Source organism: Schistocerca piceifrons, chromosome 7 (assembly GCF_021461385.2).
Source record: "Schistocerca piceifrons isolate TAMUIC-IGC-003096 chromosome 7, iqSchPice1.1, whole genome shotgun sequence".
Taxonomy (NCBI): Eukaryota; Metazoa; Arthropoda; class Insecta; order Orthoptera; family Acrididae; genus Schistocerca; species Schistocerca piceifrons.
The window spans coordinates 322,358,349-322,374,319 of NC_060144.1; the positions used below are offsets into that span (position 1 = coordinate 322,358,349).

General features: G+C 38.4%; 1 protein-coding gene across 1 annotated transcript in view; it reads left to right on the forward strand.

Annotated features, from left to right (window-relative positions):
* The window catches only part of LOC124805161 (nucleolar protein 6), a 137,413-nt gene that overhangs the window by 71,857 nt on the left and 49,585 nt on the right, over positions 1–15,971 (forward strand). The window contains exons 7-10 of the mRNA XM_047265641.1: positions 2,813–2,973; positions 3,085–3,205; positions 4,237–4,397; positions 12,500–12,615. Coding sequence (XP_047121597.1) covers positions 2,813–2,973; positions 3,085–3,205; positions 4,237–4,397; positions 12,500–12,615 — 559 coding nt within the window. The remainder of the gene's footprint in view (positions 1–2,812; positions 2,974–3,084; positions 3,206–4,236; positions 4,398–12,499; positions 12,616–15,971) is intronic.

Below are 15,971 nucleotides of genomic sequence, written 5' to 3' on the forward strand. Positions count from 1 at the left end.
GACTGCACTTGTGGTTTGATTGTGGCTAGGATATGCGAGGAGGAGGACATTAAGTAGTTAATGCATACTGGGCTTCTTGGAGTGGAGTTGAGTAGTTATTGGGGACGGTGTTGTATATTGTGTTTGTGGGAAAGAGGTGCTACTATTGAAGCATTTGTCCAGTAAGATGCATAGTTGCCTCAGGTGGTGTGAGCCTCAATGAAAACATCAGAGGAATAAAATCCATTTGAGAGGGGGAGAGAAAGAGAGAGAGGTTGGTGAAGTTGTTGAGGGGTAGATGTAAAAGAGAGGTAAAGTAAATATGTTAAATATTCAGTTTTTGCAGACTTGGTAAATGTCTGGCTGCTGAATGTGTTATGAGGCCAGAGGAAATGATGAGAAACATTTTCAAGGCTCGCATACAAAACAAACCCACATAATCAAAGACCTCGCATAATGCACCGTAACGCTTACCTGGCAGACTCATATCAAGAGTGCATATGGTTAACATGTGTGTGAATTACCTGTGAAAATACAATGGATAGATTTTATTGGCCTCCAGACTTACCATATTTTCTCTTCCTCTTTGTTGCTGCAGATGGATGCATCAATTGGATATTGGACATGAATAAGCAGTGGATCTCATTAACTAATGAAGTTAGTAGAAGTTCAGGATGCCATTTTGAATATTTATTGGGATTAATGATCTAGTTAAACTCAGTGATTTGTAATGTATAAAAAAAATTTCTTTTCAAAAAAAGAAAAGAAAAGTGTGAATGGAATCACAGTCCACAGTCTGTGCTGCTATACTTATTGTATTAAAAAACAGAAAAATCATAAAATCTTTACAATGAGTTGCATAGATATATGATCAGAAACCTATCTGAGAACTGATTCAACTGATCTTTGCTCTAGCAAACTGCAGCAAGGTTTTGTACATAATTGTACACTTTTGGGAGCCTTCAGCTGACTGCAAACAATAATTTGCTAATCAGTTGTCATACAAATCTTTTTTCATTGTGCTTATACAATAGAAGTCTCAAATTTACTCTTTCCCTTAGTCCTCATGATTTATCATAATTCCTTTTCTGTAAATTCTTATTAAAATAGCTAACTGAATTGTTGGTTGACTGTCAGGTTATCCCTGTGCTGTTTCCTCATGTCAAGTTGGAATTGTCCGTACGACCTTCGGTAACATTTTTACATACGTGATTTCACCATTTTTTGGCACTGGCGACTGCTGCTGTGTGGTTAGTAGAAGCTTTTTTCTGCCTTAATGTGGGTTTTGTTTAGTCCTGGAACCCTCTCTTACATATATGATCTCTTTCTCTTGAGTTGCAGACAGACACAATGAAGAGATTGCTTAATGTGTGACTTTCAAACAAAAAATCCTTCTTCAGAAGCAGGAAACACACATGCACGCAAATAGACACAATGAAGAGATTGCTTAACTTTTGATTTTCAGACAAAAAGTCCTTATTCAGAAGCAGAAATCACACACACACACACACACACACACACACACACACACACACAGAGAGAGAGAGAGAGAGAGAGAGAGAGAGAGAGCTACTGCATGCAGCTGCTTGGGCCCAACTGCTGACTGAAGCCATAGACAATAAGCATGTATGAGTGTGTCATGCTTGTGTGTGTGTGTTTTCTGCTTCTGAAGGACTTTTCTGTTTCATTTTGTTATTCCATCCTGGACTTTCCGTTGTTCTCTGTTTCTCAAGGATTTCCGTGCTCCTGTTGATAGACAGTGACCTAAGGAAGTAGTTGTTAGTTACTGCAGTTGATAGTTCTGTATGTGATATTTCATTTGTTTGTTTGTCGATTTCTACTGTCTTTCATTAGAGTAGGTTCCTGTACCTGCTTAAATATCTTTTTGCTGCCTTTATTTCACTCCAGATATTCTCCAGCATTGGCAATTGAGAGCTATTTTCTTTTAAAGAGTGTTGTTGGAATTTCTCTGTTTGTATTTAATGTTTGTTCAGAGACTGCTGTGAGTTTATTATACAGTTTTCTCCTAAACAGTGAATGAATATCAGAATGAATATTTTAATGCAGAGTATGCACTATTGTGAAATTTTCTGACAGATTGAAACTGTGTACTGGATTGGAATGTGAACTGGACTCTTGCCTTTCATGGACAGTGTCTGTTCTTTTTTGACAGAGCATTCAGACACTGCCCATGGCCCGTCGTCACAGCTTCAATTTAGTCGGTACCTTTCCCCTGCTTTGCGAACTCTGCAGAAGCTGACCTGCATACCACACTAAATTAGCACTGCTAAGGGACAGAATATTGTGGAGGATGATTAGCCACATTCTATGTTTCATTTCCAGAAGGAATCTTACACTCAGCAGCAGAATGTAGCGTTGCAGCAGCACTATTATGATATTTCTTGACATTAAACACTCGGATGGATGAGAAATGAGTCTGAACCTTTGCCTTTCACAAGCAATAGTCACATTAAGTGAACTAACTAGGCCTGACTCAAACTCCACCTTCACAGCTCATTGCAGCTATTTGTCTTTGAAATATACAATAGGTATCAATCTTCCCAAAGTATACAAGTAGTATAATGCATCTCTACAGCTCAAGAGAACATTATTTCCTTATTTGTTTCTCAGAGAATGTCTTTTTCCTCTTTTCAACCACAACACTGGACAAAAGTAGAATTGATTCTGACAGGCATTGTATCACTGAGTGCTGTTTGCAATTGAAAGAATTCATAACAAGATATAACATTCATCTTTGTGTGACAACATATGTGCCAAAACCAGAACTTCTAGTTAAATAATGTGTGCTGTTATTTATGTTTGTTGTATGTAGATGCCGGAACGCCAACCCCTCATTACAATAGTAGCATTGCCAGAGATGTTGCTGCCTTAAGTTACAACGATTATCTTGTGCAGTTACTGGAGACACATAGTAACATTCGTGATGGGATTGTTTTATTGAAGGTGTGGCTTCGGCAAAGAGAACTTGATCAGGTATGGCTAGATATTTGTCTGAAACTTATTTTTCATTTAAAATATTATGTTGGCATTTGTGAGTCACTTCTGTTTTGTTTGATCTGTCTACATATTCAATACATTCCATAGGGTTTTGGAGGCTTCTCTGGCTTTATTATGACCATGTATGTTGCGTACCTTCTCAACATGCGTCGACTGAATAATTCAATGAGCAGCTACCAAATAGCACGTTACGTCTGGAACAGTTTAGGTATGTATAGTGAAATAGCCTACTTTACAGAGTTTGTCTGTGAAGTAATGAGACTAGCCACCGAGCAGCACTCCAGTCGCCAGCAGTGTGTTCCTCAGTGGGGGGATTTGTGTTGGGGGTCTAAACTAAACAACACACCAGGCAGCAGTCGTGTCCGAGCTCTGACACTGTGAGGATCATGCATGACACAAAAGCTGTTTTTGAGTCACAGTAGAAAATGTGAAAAATGAAACTTTCGCTGGAGCTTGTTACATGATTAAATTTTGCATTTATCTAGGCAAAACTGCTTCTGAGATACTTTCTGTGATTAAGGAGGCTTACAAAGATGACACCCTGTTATGGGCCTAGGTTTCCTGTGGTTCAATGAGTTGCAACGGACGGGAGACTGTTGAAGACATGGAGCGATCTGGACGCCCTTCAATGAATATTTTGGATGAAAATGTGGCCGAAGTGAAAAGTGCAAGGCATTTGTACCTCTGGGATGAACGTCAATTCCATTTTCTACAAAGACATTAAAGAGCACTTGCACAGAACCATCCAATTGGAACTACCAGAGACTGCTGATCATTGGAAGCTCCACCATGACATCACTCCGGCCCAAATTACCTTCATTGCTACCACCTACCTGCCTGGATAGAGATTGCAACCTTGCTGCAGCCACTGTAGATTCCAGATACAAGCTTATCAGACTTCATTCTATTCCCAAAACTGAAGAGAAGCCTGAAAGGTCTCCGTTTTGGTGATGTTCCTGCCATCCAGTGGGCTGTCACAGTGTCTGTGAAAGAGATTAAGTCAGCTGACTTGCTGGGAGCCTTTGCAACATGGAAATTGCATTGGCAGTGGTGTATCGGGACCCAAGGAGACTATGTTAGCAATTTTAACAATGTGCACCAACTGGATCAATAAATTCTTTTTAGCAGACCCAGTCTCTTTACTTTATGGACATACCCAGTATATAAGACAAATTTAACGCATAAATTGCAACTTTCAGCTCATATAGAGTTTTTAATAGTGTATATTTTCTTTTGTAGCACAGGCTGACTGGGTCACCAATGGTATTAGTTTAACACCAGCTGATGCTGATAATGTACCAACATTATCAGAATACCATGAACATTATGAAGTTGTGTTTGTGGATATTTCTGGTTTCTGTAACATCTGTGCCGATATGACAAAGGAGACCTTCCAGATGGTAATTAATTGCATGTGTTTTTGTTTACTAGAGCAAAATAGGATGTTTAAATCATGATTTATGTTTATTTGAACAATACAGAATTTGTACAGTTAGCTAAATAATTAATGCTCCTGATTTTGTTTAGCACTTTGCAGTGTGTAATGTATTTGGTGTTTTGGAGGCAGTTGTGTAATTTACTGTAATGCTTGATCTGAAAAGGACTGCATAGCAATAAAAGCACTTTGTGCTGCACACATTTTTCCTGATGACCCTGCTTGTTGTGTTGTGTGCACACCATGAGTTTTCTTGCTCTCAGTAGTTTTTTAACATCATAGACACTCACAAATTGTGGTTACACCTGTCAGTAATGTTTTTAGTGCATTTCTTAAGTTATTATAATAGTAGCCAGACTTTATTATGATTGTAGTTCTCATTGACATGTGGTGTTGCAAAGATTAGAATCAGTCAGATGCTTTCATGCAAATTCTGTGAGAAATTCTGAAATTTTATGTGTTTGTTTGATGGGAAACTGACTTTCACCAAAGAAACAGAAGGTTGACTAGTATCAGGCACATAATTCAATTCTCAACTAGAAGAAAGGGATGAAACTGTAGAATGAACTAGCCAATGGAGTGAGAACTAATGAAAAGTAGATGAAATATGTGATTACTGACATTGATCTCGAAAAGTAGCTGTTGTGTGAAGAGCTGTGGATGATTGAAGTATGGATCATCACAGTATTATGAGCTTTAGAAAAGATTTTTCAGCACTTCATCAGAGTAAATTAACAACAGGTACGTGGTGTTCACTATTGTATACAAGATATGCGATACATTTGTAATTGAAGAATATCCTGAAGGCTTGAATGAGAAAATAAATGCTGATATTATATACGTAGTGCAACACATTTTTCATACATTTTCATTCTATAGGAACAATACATTTTCTTGAGAGATGCAATAATGGGATCATCATTCCAGTTACTGGCAGAGAAGGTTGAGAATACCACCGTTGTTTAACTAATCATGGCCCTCAGCTTGTAAGTCAATTGGAAGATTGAACGAAAGACTTCAAAGGTTCTGTGCCAATCTAGGATGTGACATCCTAAATTTGTGTCATAGCATTGAGAAACGTAGGGTCCCCCTAAATGGGCCAGGACTGCAGTACACACCAATGGGCAGCTACCAAATAGCATTTACATCAATAGGTGTGTATATTAGAGTAGTCTACTTTGCAGAGTTTGTCTGTGAAATAAAGACTGTCTGCAAAGCAACACACTAGTTGCCAGCAGTGAACTTACTGGCAGGGGGCTTTGTGTGTGCGGGGGGTCTAAGCTAAGCAACGCATCAGGCAGCAGTGTAATGTGCTAATAAAATAATAAAAATAAAAGTCCAGGTATTAAACATAATGTTACTTTGATCTACCATGACTATGTACGTAAAAGTGTGATTTACTTGACAGTTTTCATGGTGAACTGGCACTGGTACTATGTTCACTTTTAAGGGTTTCACCTATGAGTGTTGGAACTTAAATAGTGGCAACTATTTTTTCACAACTGATACAAAAGAGTTACATGTTTGCACCTGTTACTGTCCTTCAGAGTAGTCACCAGCATTGTGTAGAGGAAGCCACTTGGTAGAATTTTGCACAGAGCATAATCACTAACACATGGTTTAAGAATCATAAAAGGAGGTTGTATACTCGGAAGAGACCTGGAGACACCACAAGGTTCCAGATTGATTATATAATGGTAGGACAGAGATTTAGGAACCAGATTTTAAATTGTAAGACACTTGCGGGGCAGGTGTGAACATTGACCACAATTTGTTGGTTATGAACTGTAGATTAAAACTTAAGAAATTGGAAAAAGATAGGAAAATGAGGGGATTCGACCTGGATAAACTCAAAGAACCAGAGATTGTTGAGAGTTTCAGAGAGAGCATTAGACAACAGTTGACTAGAACAGAGGAAAGGAAACAGTTGAAAACAAATGGGTAGCTTTGAGAGATGAAATAGTTAAGGCAGCAGAGGATCAAGTATGTAAAAATATGAGGGCTTTTAGAAATCATTGGGTAACAGAAGAGATACTGAATTTAATTGATGAAAGAAGAAAATATAAAAATACAGTAAATGAAGCTGGAAAAAGAATACAAATGTCTAAAAAATGAGATTGACAGGAAATGCGTAATGGATAAGCAGGGATGGCTAGAGGACAAATGTAAGGCTGTAGAGGCTTATCTCACTAGGGGTAAGATAGATACTGCCTACAGGAAAATTAAAGAGACCTTTGGAGAGAAGAGAACCACGTGTATGAATATCAAGAGCTCGGATGGGAAACCAGTACTAACAAAAGAAAGGAAAAGGTGGAAGGAGTATATAGATGGTCTGTGCAAGGGAGAGAAACTAATAGGCAAGATTATAGAAAGGGTAGTGTATAAGGATGAAGATGAGAAGAATTTGATAGAGCTCTGAAAGATCTAAGTCGAAACAAGTCCCCTGGAGTAGACGATAGTCTGTCAGAACTATTGATAGCCTTTGGAGAGTCAACCATGACAAAACATATATGTCTGGTGAGCAAGATATATGAGACAGAAGAAATATCCTCAGAATTTGAAAATAATTTGATAATTGTAATTCGAAAGAAAGCAGTTGCTGACAAGTATGAAAGTTGCCAAACTATAAGTTTAATAAGTCATGGTTGCAAAATACTAATACAGATCCTTTACAGAAGAACCAAAGAACTGGTAAAAGCTGACCTTGAGGAAGGTCAGTTTGAATTCCGGAGAAATATAGAAACAAATGTGACATTACTGACTTGTTTCAGAAGATAGGTTAAAGAAAGGCAAACCTACATTTTTAGCGTTTGTAGACTTAGAGAAAGCTTTTGACAGGGTTGACTGGAACACTCTCTTTGAAATTCTGAAGGTAGCAAGGGTAAAATACAGGGAGCAAAAGGCTATTTACAACTTGTACAGCAACCAGACAGCAGTTATAAGAGTAGAGGGCCTTGAAAGGGAAGCTGTGGTTGTGAAGGGAGTGAGACAGTGTTGTAGCCTGTCTCCGATGTCCTTCAATCTGTACACTGAACAAACAGTAAAGGAAACCAAAGAAAAATTTGGAGTAGGAGTTAAAGTCCAGTGAGAAGAAATGAAATTTTTGAGGTTTGCTGATGACATTGTAATTCTGTCAGAGACAGCCAAAGGACTTGGAAGAGTAGTAGAATGATGTTGACATTGTCTTGCAAGGAGAACAGAAGATGAACATCATCAAAAGCAAAACAAGGATAATAGAAAGTAGTAGAATTAAATCAGGTGATTCTAAGGGAATTAGATTAGGAAACGAGACACTGAAGGTAGTATATGAGTTTTGCTACTTGGGCAGCAAAATAACTGTGAGGACCGAAGTAGAGAGGATATAAAATGTAGACTGGCAGTGACAAGACAAGCATTTCTGAACAAGAGTTTTTTTTTTTACATTGATAATAGATTTAAGTGTTAGGAAGTCTTCTCTGAAAGTATTTGTATGGAATGTAGCCATTACGGAAGTGAAACATGGATGATAAACAGTTCAGACAAAAGAGAATGGAAGCTTTCAAAATGTGACTCTACTGAAGAATGCTGAATTATAGATGGGTAGATCACATAACTAATGAGGAGGTACTGAACAGAATTGGGGAGACAAGAAATTTTTGGCACACCTTTACCAAAAGAAGAGATCAGTTAATAGGAAACATTCTGAGACATCAAGGGGTCACCAGTTTAGTATTGGAGGGAAGTGGGAGAGTAAAAATCGTAGAGGGAGACAAAGAGATGAATACAGTAAGCAGATTCAGAAGAAAGTAGGTTGCAGTAGTTATTCCAGATGAAGAGGCTCGCACAAGGATGAGTAGCATGGAGAGCTGCACCAAAACAATCTAAGGACTGAAGATCACAACAAAAACATCAATTTATTTTAAACAAAATGTTTTAATCTACATTATTGGCCAGTTTAAACTGTTCAATCATTTTAAAGTGCAGATGTACACTATGTGATCAAAAGTATCGGACACCCCCAAAAGCATGCGTTTTTCATATTGAGTGCATTGTGCTGCCACCTACTGCTAGGTACTCCATATCAGAAATCTCAGTAGTCATTAGACATCTTGAGAGAGCAGACTGGGGAACTCTGTGGCACTCACAGATTTCGAACATGCTCAGATGATTGTGGGTGTCACTTGTGTCATATGTCTGCACATGAGATTTCCACACTCCTAAACATCCCTAGGTCCACTGTTTCCAATGTGATAGTGAAGTGGAAATGTGAAAGGACACGTACAGCACAAAAGCGTACAGGCCGACCAAGTTTGTTGACTGATAGAGACTGCCAACAGTTGATAAGGGTTGTATTGTATAACAGGCAGACATCTATCCAGACCATCACACAGGAATTCCAGGAATTCCAAACTGCATCAGGATCCACTGCAAATACTATGACAGTTAGGCGGGAGGTGAGAAAACTTGGATTTCATGGTCGAGCAGCTGTTTGTAAGCCACACATCACACCGGTAAATGCCAAATGACGCCGGTAAATGGCAAATGACGCATTGCTTGGTGTAAAGAGTTTAAGTATTGGACAATTTAACAGTGTAAAAATGTTGTGTGGAGTGATAAATCACAGTACACAATGCGGCGATCTGATGGCAGTGTGTGCGTATGGCAAGTGCCCGGTGAACATCATCTGCCAGCACGTGTAGTGCCAACAGTAAAATTCGGAGGCAGTATTGTTATGGTGTTGTCATGTTTCTCAAGGAGGGGGCTTGCGCCCCTTGTTGTTTTGTGTTTCACTATCACATTAGAGGCCTACATTGATGTTTTAAGCACCTTCTTACTTCCCACTGTTGAAGAGCAATTCGAGGATGGCAATTGCATCTTTCAACATGATAGAGCACCTGTTCATAATGCAAGTCCTGTGGCGGAGTGGTTACATGACAATAACATCCCTGTAATGGACTGGCCTACACAGAGCTGTGACCTGAATCCTATAGAACACCTTGGGGATGTTTTGGAACGCCGACTTCATGCCAGGCCTCACTGACCAACATTGATACCTCTCCTCAGTGTAGCGCTCCGTGTAGAATGGGCTGCCATTCCCCAAGAAACCTTCCAGCACCTGATTGAATGTATGCCTGCGAGATTGGAAGCTGTCATCAAGACTAAGGGTGGGCCAACACCATATTGAATTCCAGCATTACTGATGGTTGGCGCGACGAACTTTTAAGTCATTTTCAGCCAGGTGTCTGGATACCTTTGATCACATAGTGTACATACATCCCGTACATACAGTATTAATAGATCATAAACTATGTCATAATAAAGAACACAGCCTGAGACTATACTTCAAGAGGATTGGCTTTTTGTAAACCACACTAAAAAGCATAATACTAGGTACTTCATCATAAATTTGGGCATACCTTCAGCACACTGTTTGCAACCAAGTATGGTGTTGTTTAGAGTATTTATAGGGTTCTGTAGTATTCCTTTATGATTGTTTTTTTTATTGTATTGTGACATGGTGTATGATGCTGTTAATTAATGCTGTAGTACAAGCAGAGAGAGGTTGAAGGTAACATGTGTACTGGCTATGCTAAGCAGATTTGAAAGACAGCTCTTAAAGTGAATCAGCCTCTAAATAAAAGCATTTTTCAGGCAGTTTGTCATCAGCATTATTTACAATTTTTATTAGTCAAGCATTGAAGGGATGTTGGTGTGAAGTGGTAACTCTTTAAGATTTGTGTTCGCTAGGATGGCTGTTTAAACCGTCGCCTATCCATCTGGATTGTGATTTTACTTGTTTTCCCTAAATTCATAAGGCAAATGCTGGAATTGTTGCTTGGATGAGGACAAGGTCAATTTTATGTCCTATCCTTTCCCAGTCTGAGTTTATACTCTTCATATAATGAACTTGCATCTACAAGACATTATAATGCAATTTTCATTCCCTGAATGGTATTCGGAAAGTGTATACACATGAGTATTCTAGCTGGGGAGTTGTTAAAAGAGAGCTGTTACAAGATTTGTTATTTTCTAAAGGTGGTCCGCAGCTCATGGTCTTGCGGTAGTGTTCTCGCTTCATGAGCACGGGGTCCCGGGTTCGATTCCCAGTGGGGTCAGGGATTTTCACCTGCCTTGAGATGACTGGGTGTTGTGTTACCATCATCGTCATCATCATTCTTCCCCATTACAGTCGGAGGGAGGCAATGGCAAACTACCTCCGCTAGGACCTCGCCTAGTACGGCAGTGCGGGTCTCCCACATCGTCCCATATGCTCTGTCAAGGAGTATTGGACATCATCATCACCACCACCACCACCACCACCACCACTCTTTGTGGTCAGGGAGTTGACAACACTTTCATGCAGCTTGCTGACAGCACTGTAACCTAAAGGAAATAACTGTCATTGCCTGATTTAATGAAATATGGGATCACTTAGATATCATATTCACTTCGTAGCTTTTGGAATTATCCTGTGACAAGATAGAGTGGGGACTTCTCCTCTCTGTCACACACGCACACTTGTGCCCCTACATGGTGCCAACTTGAATCATCTACTGTATTGTCTACCAAATACCATATTGACATACTCAGCATGTGTGAATGCGTGTGGCATGCTTAAATACTACATTAGAATTGGCCAACAAATTGCAATCACAGTTGAAAAATTCAATTATGTAAACTCATGCACAACTTGAACTTCAAAACAAAAATGTGAGTCAATAAGTAAACCCATAGTAACTGGAATACCAACATGCCAAGTGAAGTCATATCTCTGTGACCACTAAAAGTAGGACTCACATTTGAAGGAGTGTTTTATGTGAATTAGTTCATACTACCAACTTTTAAAATATTTAATATTCTTCCAGAAACACCCTGTATGTATCTTGTAGCGATCATGGAAATAAAATGACAGAGGTTAGGGCATGTAGGAGTTATTCGGTTAGTCATTAATCCCTCACAACATATGTGATTGGAATAGGACAGTGAGTGACTAAAATGATATGAAGTACTTTGCACTAAGTACTCTAAGTGGAATGCAGACTAAAGTTGTGGATGTAGATCTGTGCTAGACTAGGACTTGAACACAGAGTCTTGCTGTTTTTTTTTCCAATTTTTCTTTTTGCGAGCAGTACTTATGCTAATGAGGTATCCGTGTGCAACTCCCACCTGCAAAATGGATGATTGGAATTTATGAAATAATGGAATGATTGTACTACTTCTGCACTTTAAACTGGATTTAAGAAAAAATGTCATTTTTATCAAATATGTATTTTTTCCTGTGTGGTAACGTTTTCGTAAGGAAAAAGCAATAGTGTTTTAAAAAACCTGGTTGGTCTATGTATCAGTAGAGTTTGAATGCTTCATACTGCTTTCTTTTAATAGGCCGGAAGTTCCGTGATTAACCACATGTGGTTCAAAATCTGCATGCCTACTCGTGCATTCCTACAGTTGAGCAAAACAGACTCCAACCAGCCATCAGACTAGTGACTTTGGCAGTCTGAAGAGTGGATGTTTTGCTTCTTTGCTAGCACAACTACTACTCTTAAGCAGTTGAACTTTGTTCTGTGATAAGTGCTCTTATCTGAATACATTTCAGTATGGCATCAACAATCACTACTAAGATTAAAGGAGGATATTCCATTTCTCTTTGTTTTTTTATCATTGGACCCCATTAGGATGAGATGTGTGATACAATATTCTAGACTGTGTAATTTTTAAGTTCTGCATATTTTGAGGTTATCTGTAGAAAATGCTAATTTGTTAGTATATCTCTGCTTAGCAAGGCATAAATGCTCATTGCCTCATTTTCTGTTGGAAACTATATCCTTCTGTGTCTATATTTTTGAAACATTTGAATAGCATTTGTTGTATGCAATGTCCAGTAGAGCGCTCACACATTTTACTATGCTTTCTGTATTTGAGTGTAGTTTTTTTTAGAATATTTCAGGATATTTGTTAGATTATCATTGTTTTTACTAAATTAGATCTGAATTGTTCTCAGTGTATTATCAGAACTAAATGTTTTGAATGATTTTCATGACATAAGAACATTACGTGAAGGCCACATAAATTCATTGTTTCTTTCAGGTGAAAAGTGAAGCAGAACTGGCCATTAAATTTCTTGACAGTAACTCAGTCAACAGTTTCCAAGTTCTTTTTATGACTCGTATGCCTTTCTATCGTCAGTATGACCACATCTTCTGGTGAGTGAAATCTTTTTATCTAAAACATTAGGACTCTTAACTTTATGTAAGCCTGATGTGACCTAACATACAGATGATGTTGCAATTGGTATCTAAGACGTGTTGCAATAGAGTTGACAGTTTTTTAAACTTATGTATTTTACAGCAGGCATGATGGTTCGTGAAATAGTACACACACTATTCAGTTGTCATATAGTCATTTTTTCTTCTCATTTCATCTCTACATCTACATCTATGTACATACTCCCCAAGCCACCGAACAGTTCGTGGCGGAGAGGACCCTGTACCGCAATTAGTCGTTTCCTTTCCTGTTCCACTCACAGATAATACGAAGGAGAAATGACACACTATATGACTCCATATGACCCCTAATTTTTTGTATCTTATCTTTGTGGATCCTATGCGAAGTGTGTGTTGGTGACAGTAGGATTGTCTGCAGACAGCTTCAAATGTGGCTCCTCTAAATTTTCTCAGTAGTGTTCTTTGAAATGAATGTCTTCTTCCCTCCATGGATTCCCACTTGAGCTCCTGAAGCATATCTGTAACACTTACATGCTGATAGAATAACACTTGCATGATGATTGAACTTACCGGTAACAAATCTAGCAACTTACCTCTGAATTGCTTCGATGTTGTCATTCAGTCCAACCTGGTGCGGCTCCCAAACACTCGAGCAGTACTCAAGAATAGGTCACACTAGCATCCTATATGTGGTCTCCTTTACAGATGAACTACACTTTCCTAAAATTCTCCCAATAAATTGAAGTCAGCGATTAACAGAAATTATATTAAATGCTTTGTCTAAAAATTATGGTGAGCAATTAGTTCAGGAGCCTGCTCAAAGTGTAAATGGTTGTGAAAATATACTTGACCTCAACAAATAAGTCTGAGCAAATAGGGAGCATCATGACAGATATAGGAATTAGTGACCACAAGATCGTTGTCACAAGACAGACCACTGAAACATCAAAATCCATCAAAAGTAAATGCAAAATACATCTATTTAAAAAAGCAGATAAAAATTCGCTTGTAATCTTCATATGAGACAGCTTTCTCTCTTTCCTAACTATGTAAGTGTGGACATGATGTGGTATAAGTTCAAAGAAATAGTATCTGAGGCATTTGAGAGATTTTCACCAAATAAATTAATAGAAAATGGTGCTGATTGCCCATAATACACAAAATGGGTCAATAACTGTTGCAGAACCAATGATGGTGAATGTTGTACTGAAGCTCAAAACTTAGCATGGATTTCAATGCAAGATGCTTTTAATAGCTTCCACAGTGAAACTCTGTCCTGAAATCTGACAGATAATCTGAAGAGATTCTGGTCATATGTAAAATATACCAGTGGCAAGACACAATCAATATCTTCACTGCACGATTCCAATGGTAATATAAATATTCTAGAATTCAAATTGAGAAAAACTGAGTAACTTAGAAGTAGATATTTTTGGTGTAGCAAAGCAGTTTAAATCATTTACTAAAGGCAAGTCTTACATTCCAGATAGCATACCAGTAAGATAGCTTTCAGAGTATGCTGATACAGCAGCCTCGTACTTAGAAATCATATACAACCGCTCACACCGACCAAGGTGGCGCAGTGGTCAGCACACTGGACTCACATTCAGGAGGACGACAGTTCAATCCTGCGTCCGGCCATCCTGATTTAGGTTTTCCGTGATTTACCTATATCGCTTCAGGCAAATGCCGGGATGGGTGCTTTGAAAGGGCATGCTCGACTTCCTTCCTCATCCTCCCATAATCCAATGAGACTGATGACCTCGCTGTTTGGTCTCTTCCACCAAATCAGCCAACCAACTGCTCACTTGACGAGAGATCCATACCAAAAGACTAGGAAGTTGCACAGGTCACACCAGTACTCAACAAAGGAAATAGGAGTAATCTGCTAAATTATAGACCCATATCACTGACACTGATTTGCAGTAGAATTCTGGGAATATCTTCTGTGTTTGAACAATATGAATTACCTCTAAGGGAACAGCCATTTTATAAACGGTCAGCATGGTTTCAGAAAATTTCATTCTTGTGAAACACGGCTAGCTCTTTATGCACATGAAATAATGAGTGCTATCAGCAGTGGATCTCAAATTGATTCCATATGTCTATATTTCTAGATTTCTGGAAGGCTTTTGACACCGTTCCTCACAAGAGACTTCTAGTCAAACTGCATGTCAATGGAATATTGCTTCAGCTGTGTGACTGGATCTGAGATTTCCTCTTAGAAAGGCCACAGAATGCAGTAATCAATGGAAAATCATTGATTAAAACAAAAGTGATAAACAACATTCCCCAAGGAAGTGTTTTAGGCCCTTGCTGTTTTTAATGTATATAAATGATTTAGGAGGTAAGCTGAACATTCCAGTTAGATTATTTGCAGATGATACTGTCATTTACCATCGAATAAAGTCATAAGAAGATCAAAACTAATTATAAAATGATTTAGACAAAGTATCTCTTTGATGTGAAAGATTGCAACTGACAATCAATAATGAGAAGTATGAGGTCATCCAAATGAGTACTAAAAGGAATTCATTAAATTTCAGTGACATGATACATCACACAAATCTAAAGGCTGTCGGGGATTACAATTACAACAATTTAAATTGGAACAATTATGAAGATAATGCTGTGGGTGACGTCTAACACAAGGAAGATGCAGCAAATCCACTGAAGAGATATCCTACACTACATTTGTCTGTCCACTGATAGAATACTGCTGTGTGGTGTGAGATCCTTACCAGATAAGATTGTTAGAGAATCAATAAAGTTCAAAGAAGGGCAGCTTATTTTATATTACTATGAAATACTCTAGAGAGTGTCTTGGATATAATATGCAAGCTGGAGCGGCAGTCATTAAAACAAAGCTGTTTTCATTGTAACAAGGTCTTTTCATGAAATTTCAGTCTTCAACTTTCTCCTCCAAATTCAAAGATATTCTGTTGATGCCCATCTGCACAGGGAGATATGATTATCATATAAAATAAGAGAAATTGGAGATCACACGGAAAGATGTAAGTATTCATTTTTCCCATGCACTGTTAGAGAGTGGAATGATAGCGAATAGTCTGAAAGTGGTTCAAAGAACCCACTGCCAGGCACTTAAGGTTGAATTGCAGAGTGGTAATGTAGATGTAGATATTCACAGGTGCATTCTCAGTGCCACTTTACTCTTCTGATCCTCTGACTTGTTTTGCAGTTGCAATCACTTCATTTCATATGTCTGTACCATTTCTCCCTTATCCCTGCCTTTACTTGAAATACGTACCTCCTTCTCATAGATTTCTGTTTATCATTATCATCATCTGTTACTTCAGTATTACTGTTGGAAATAA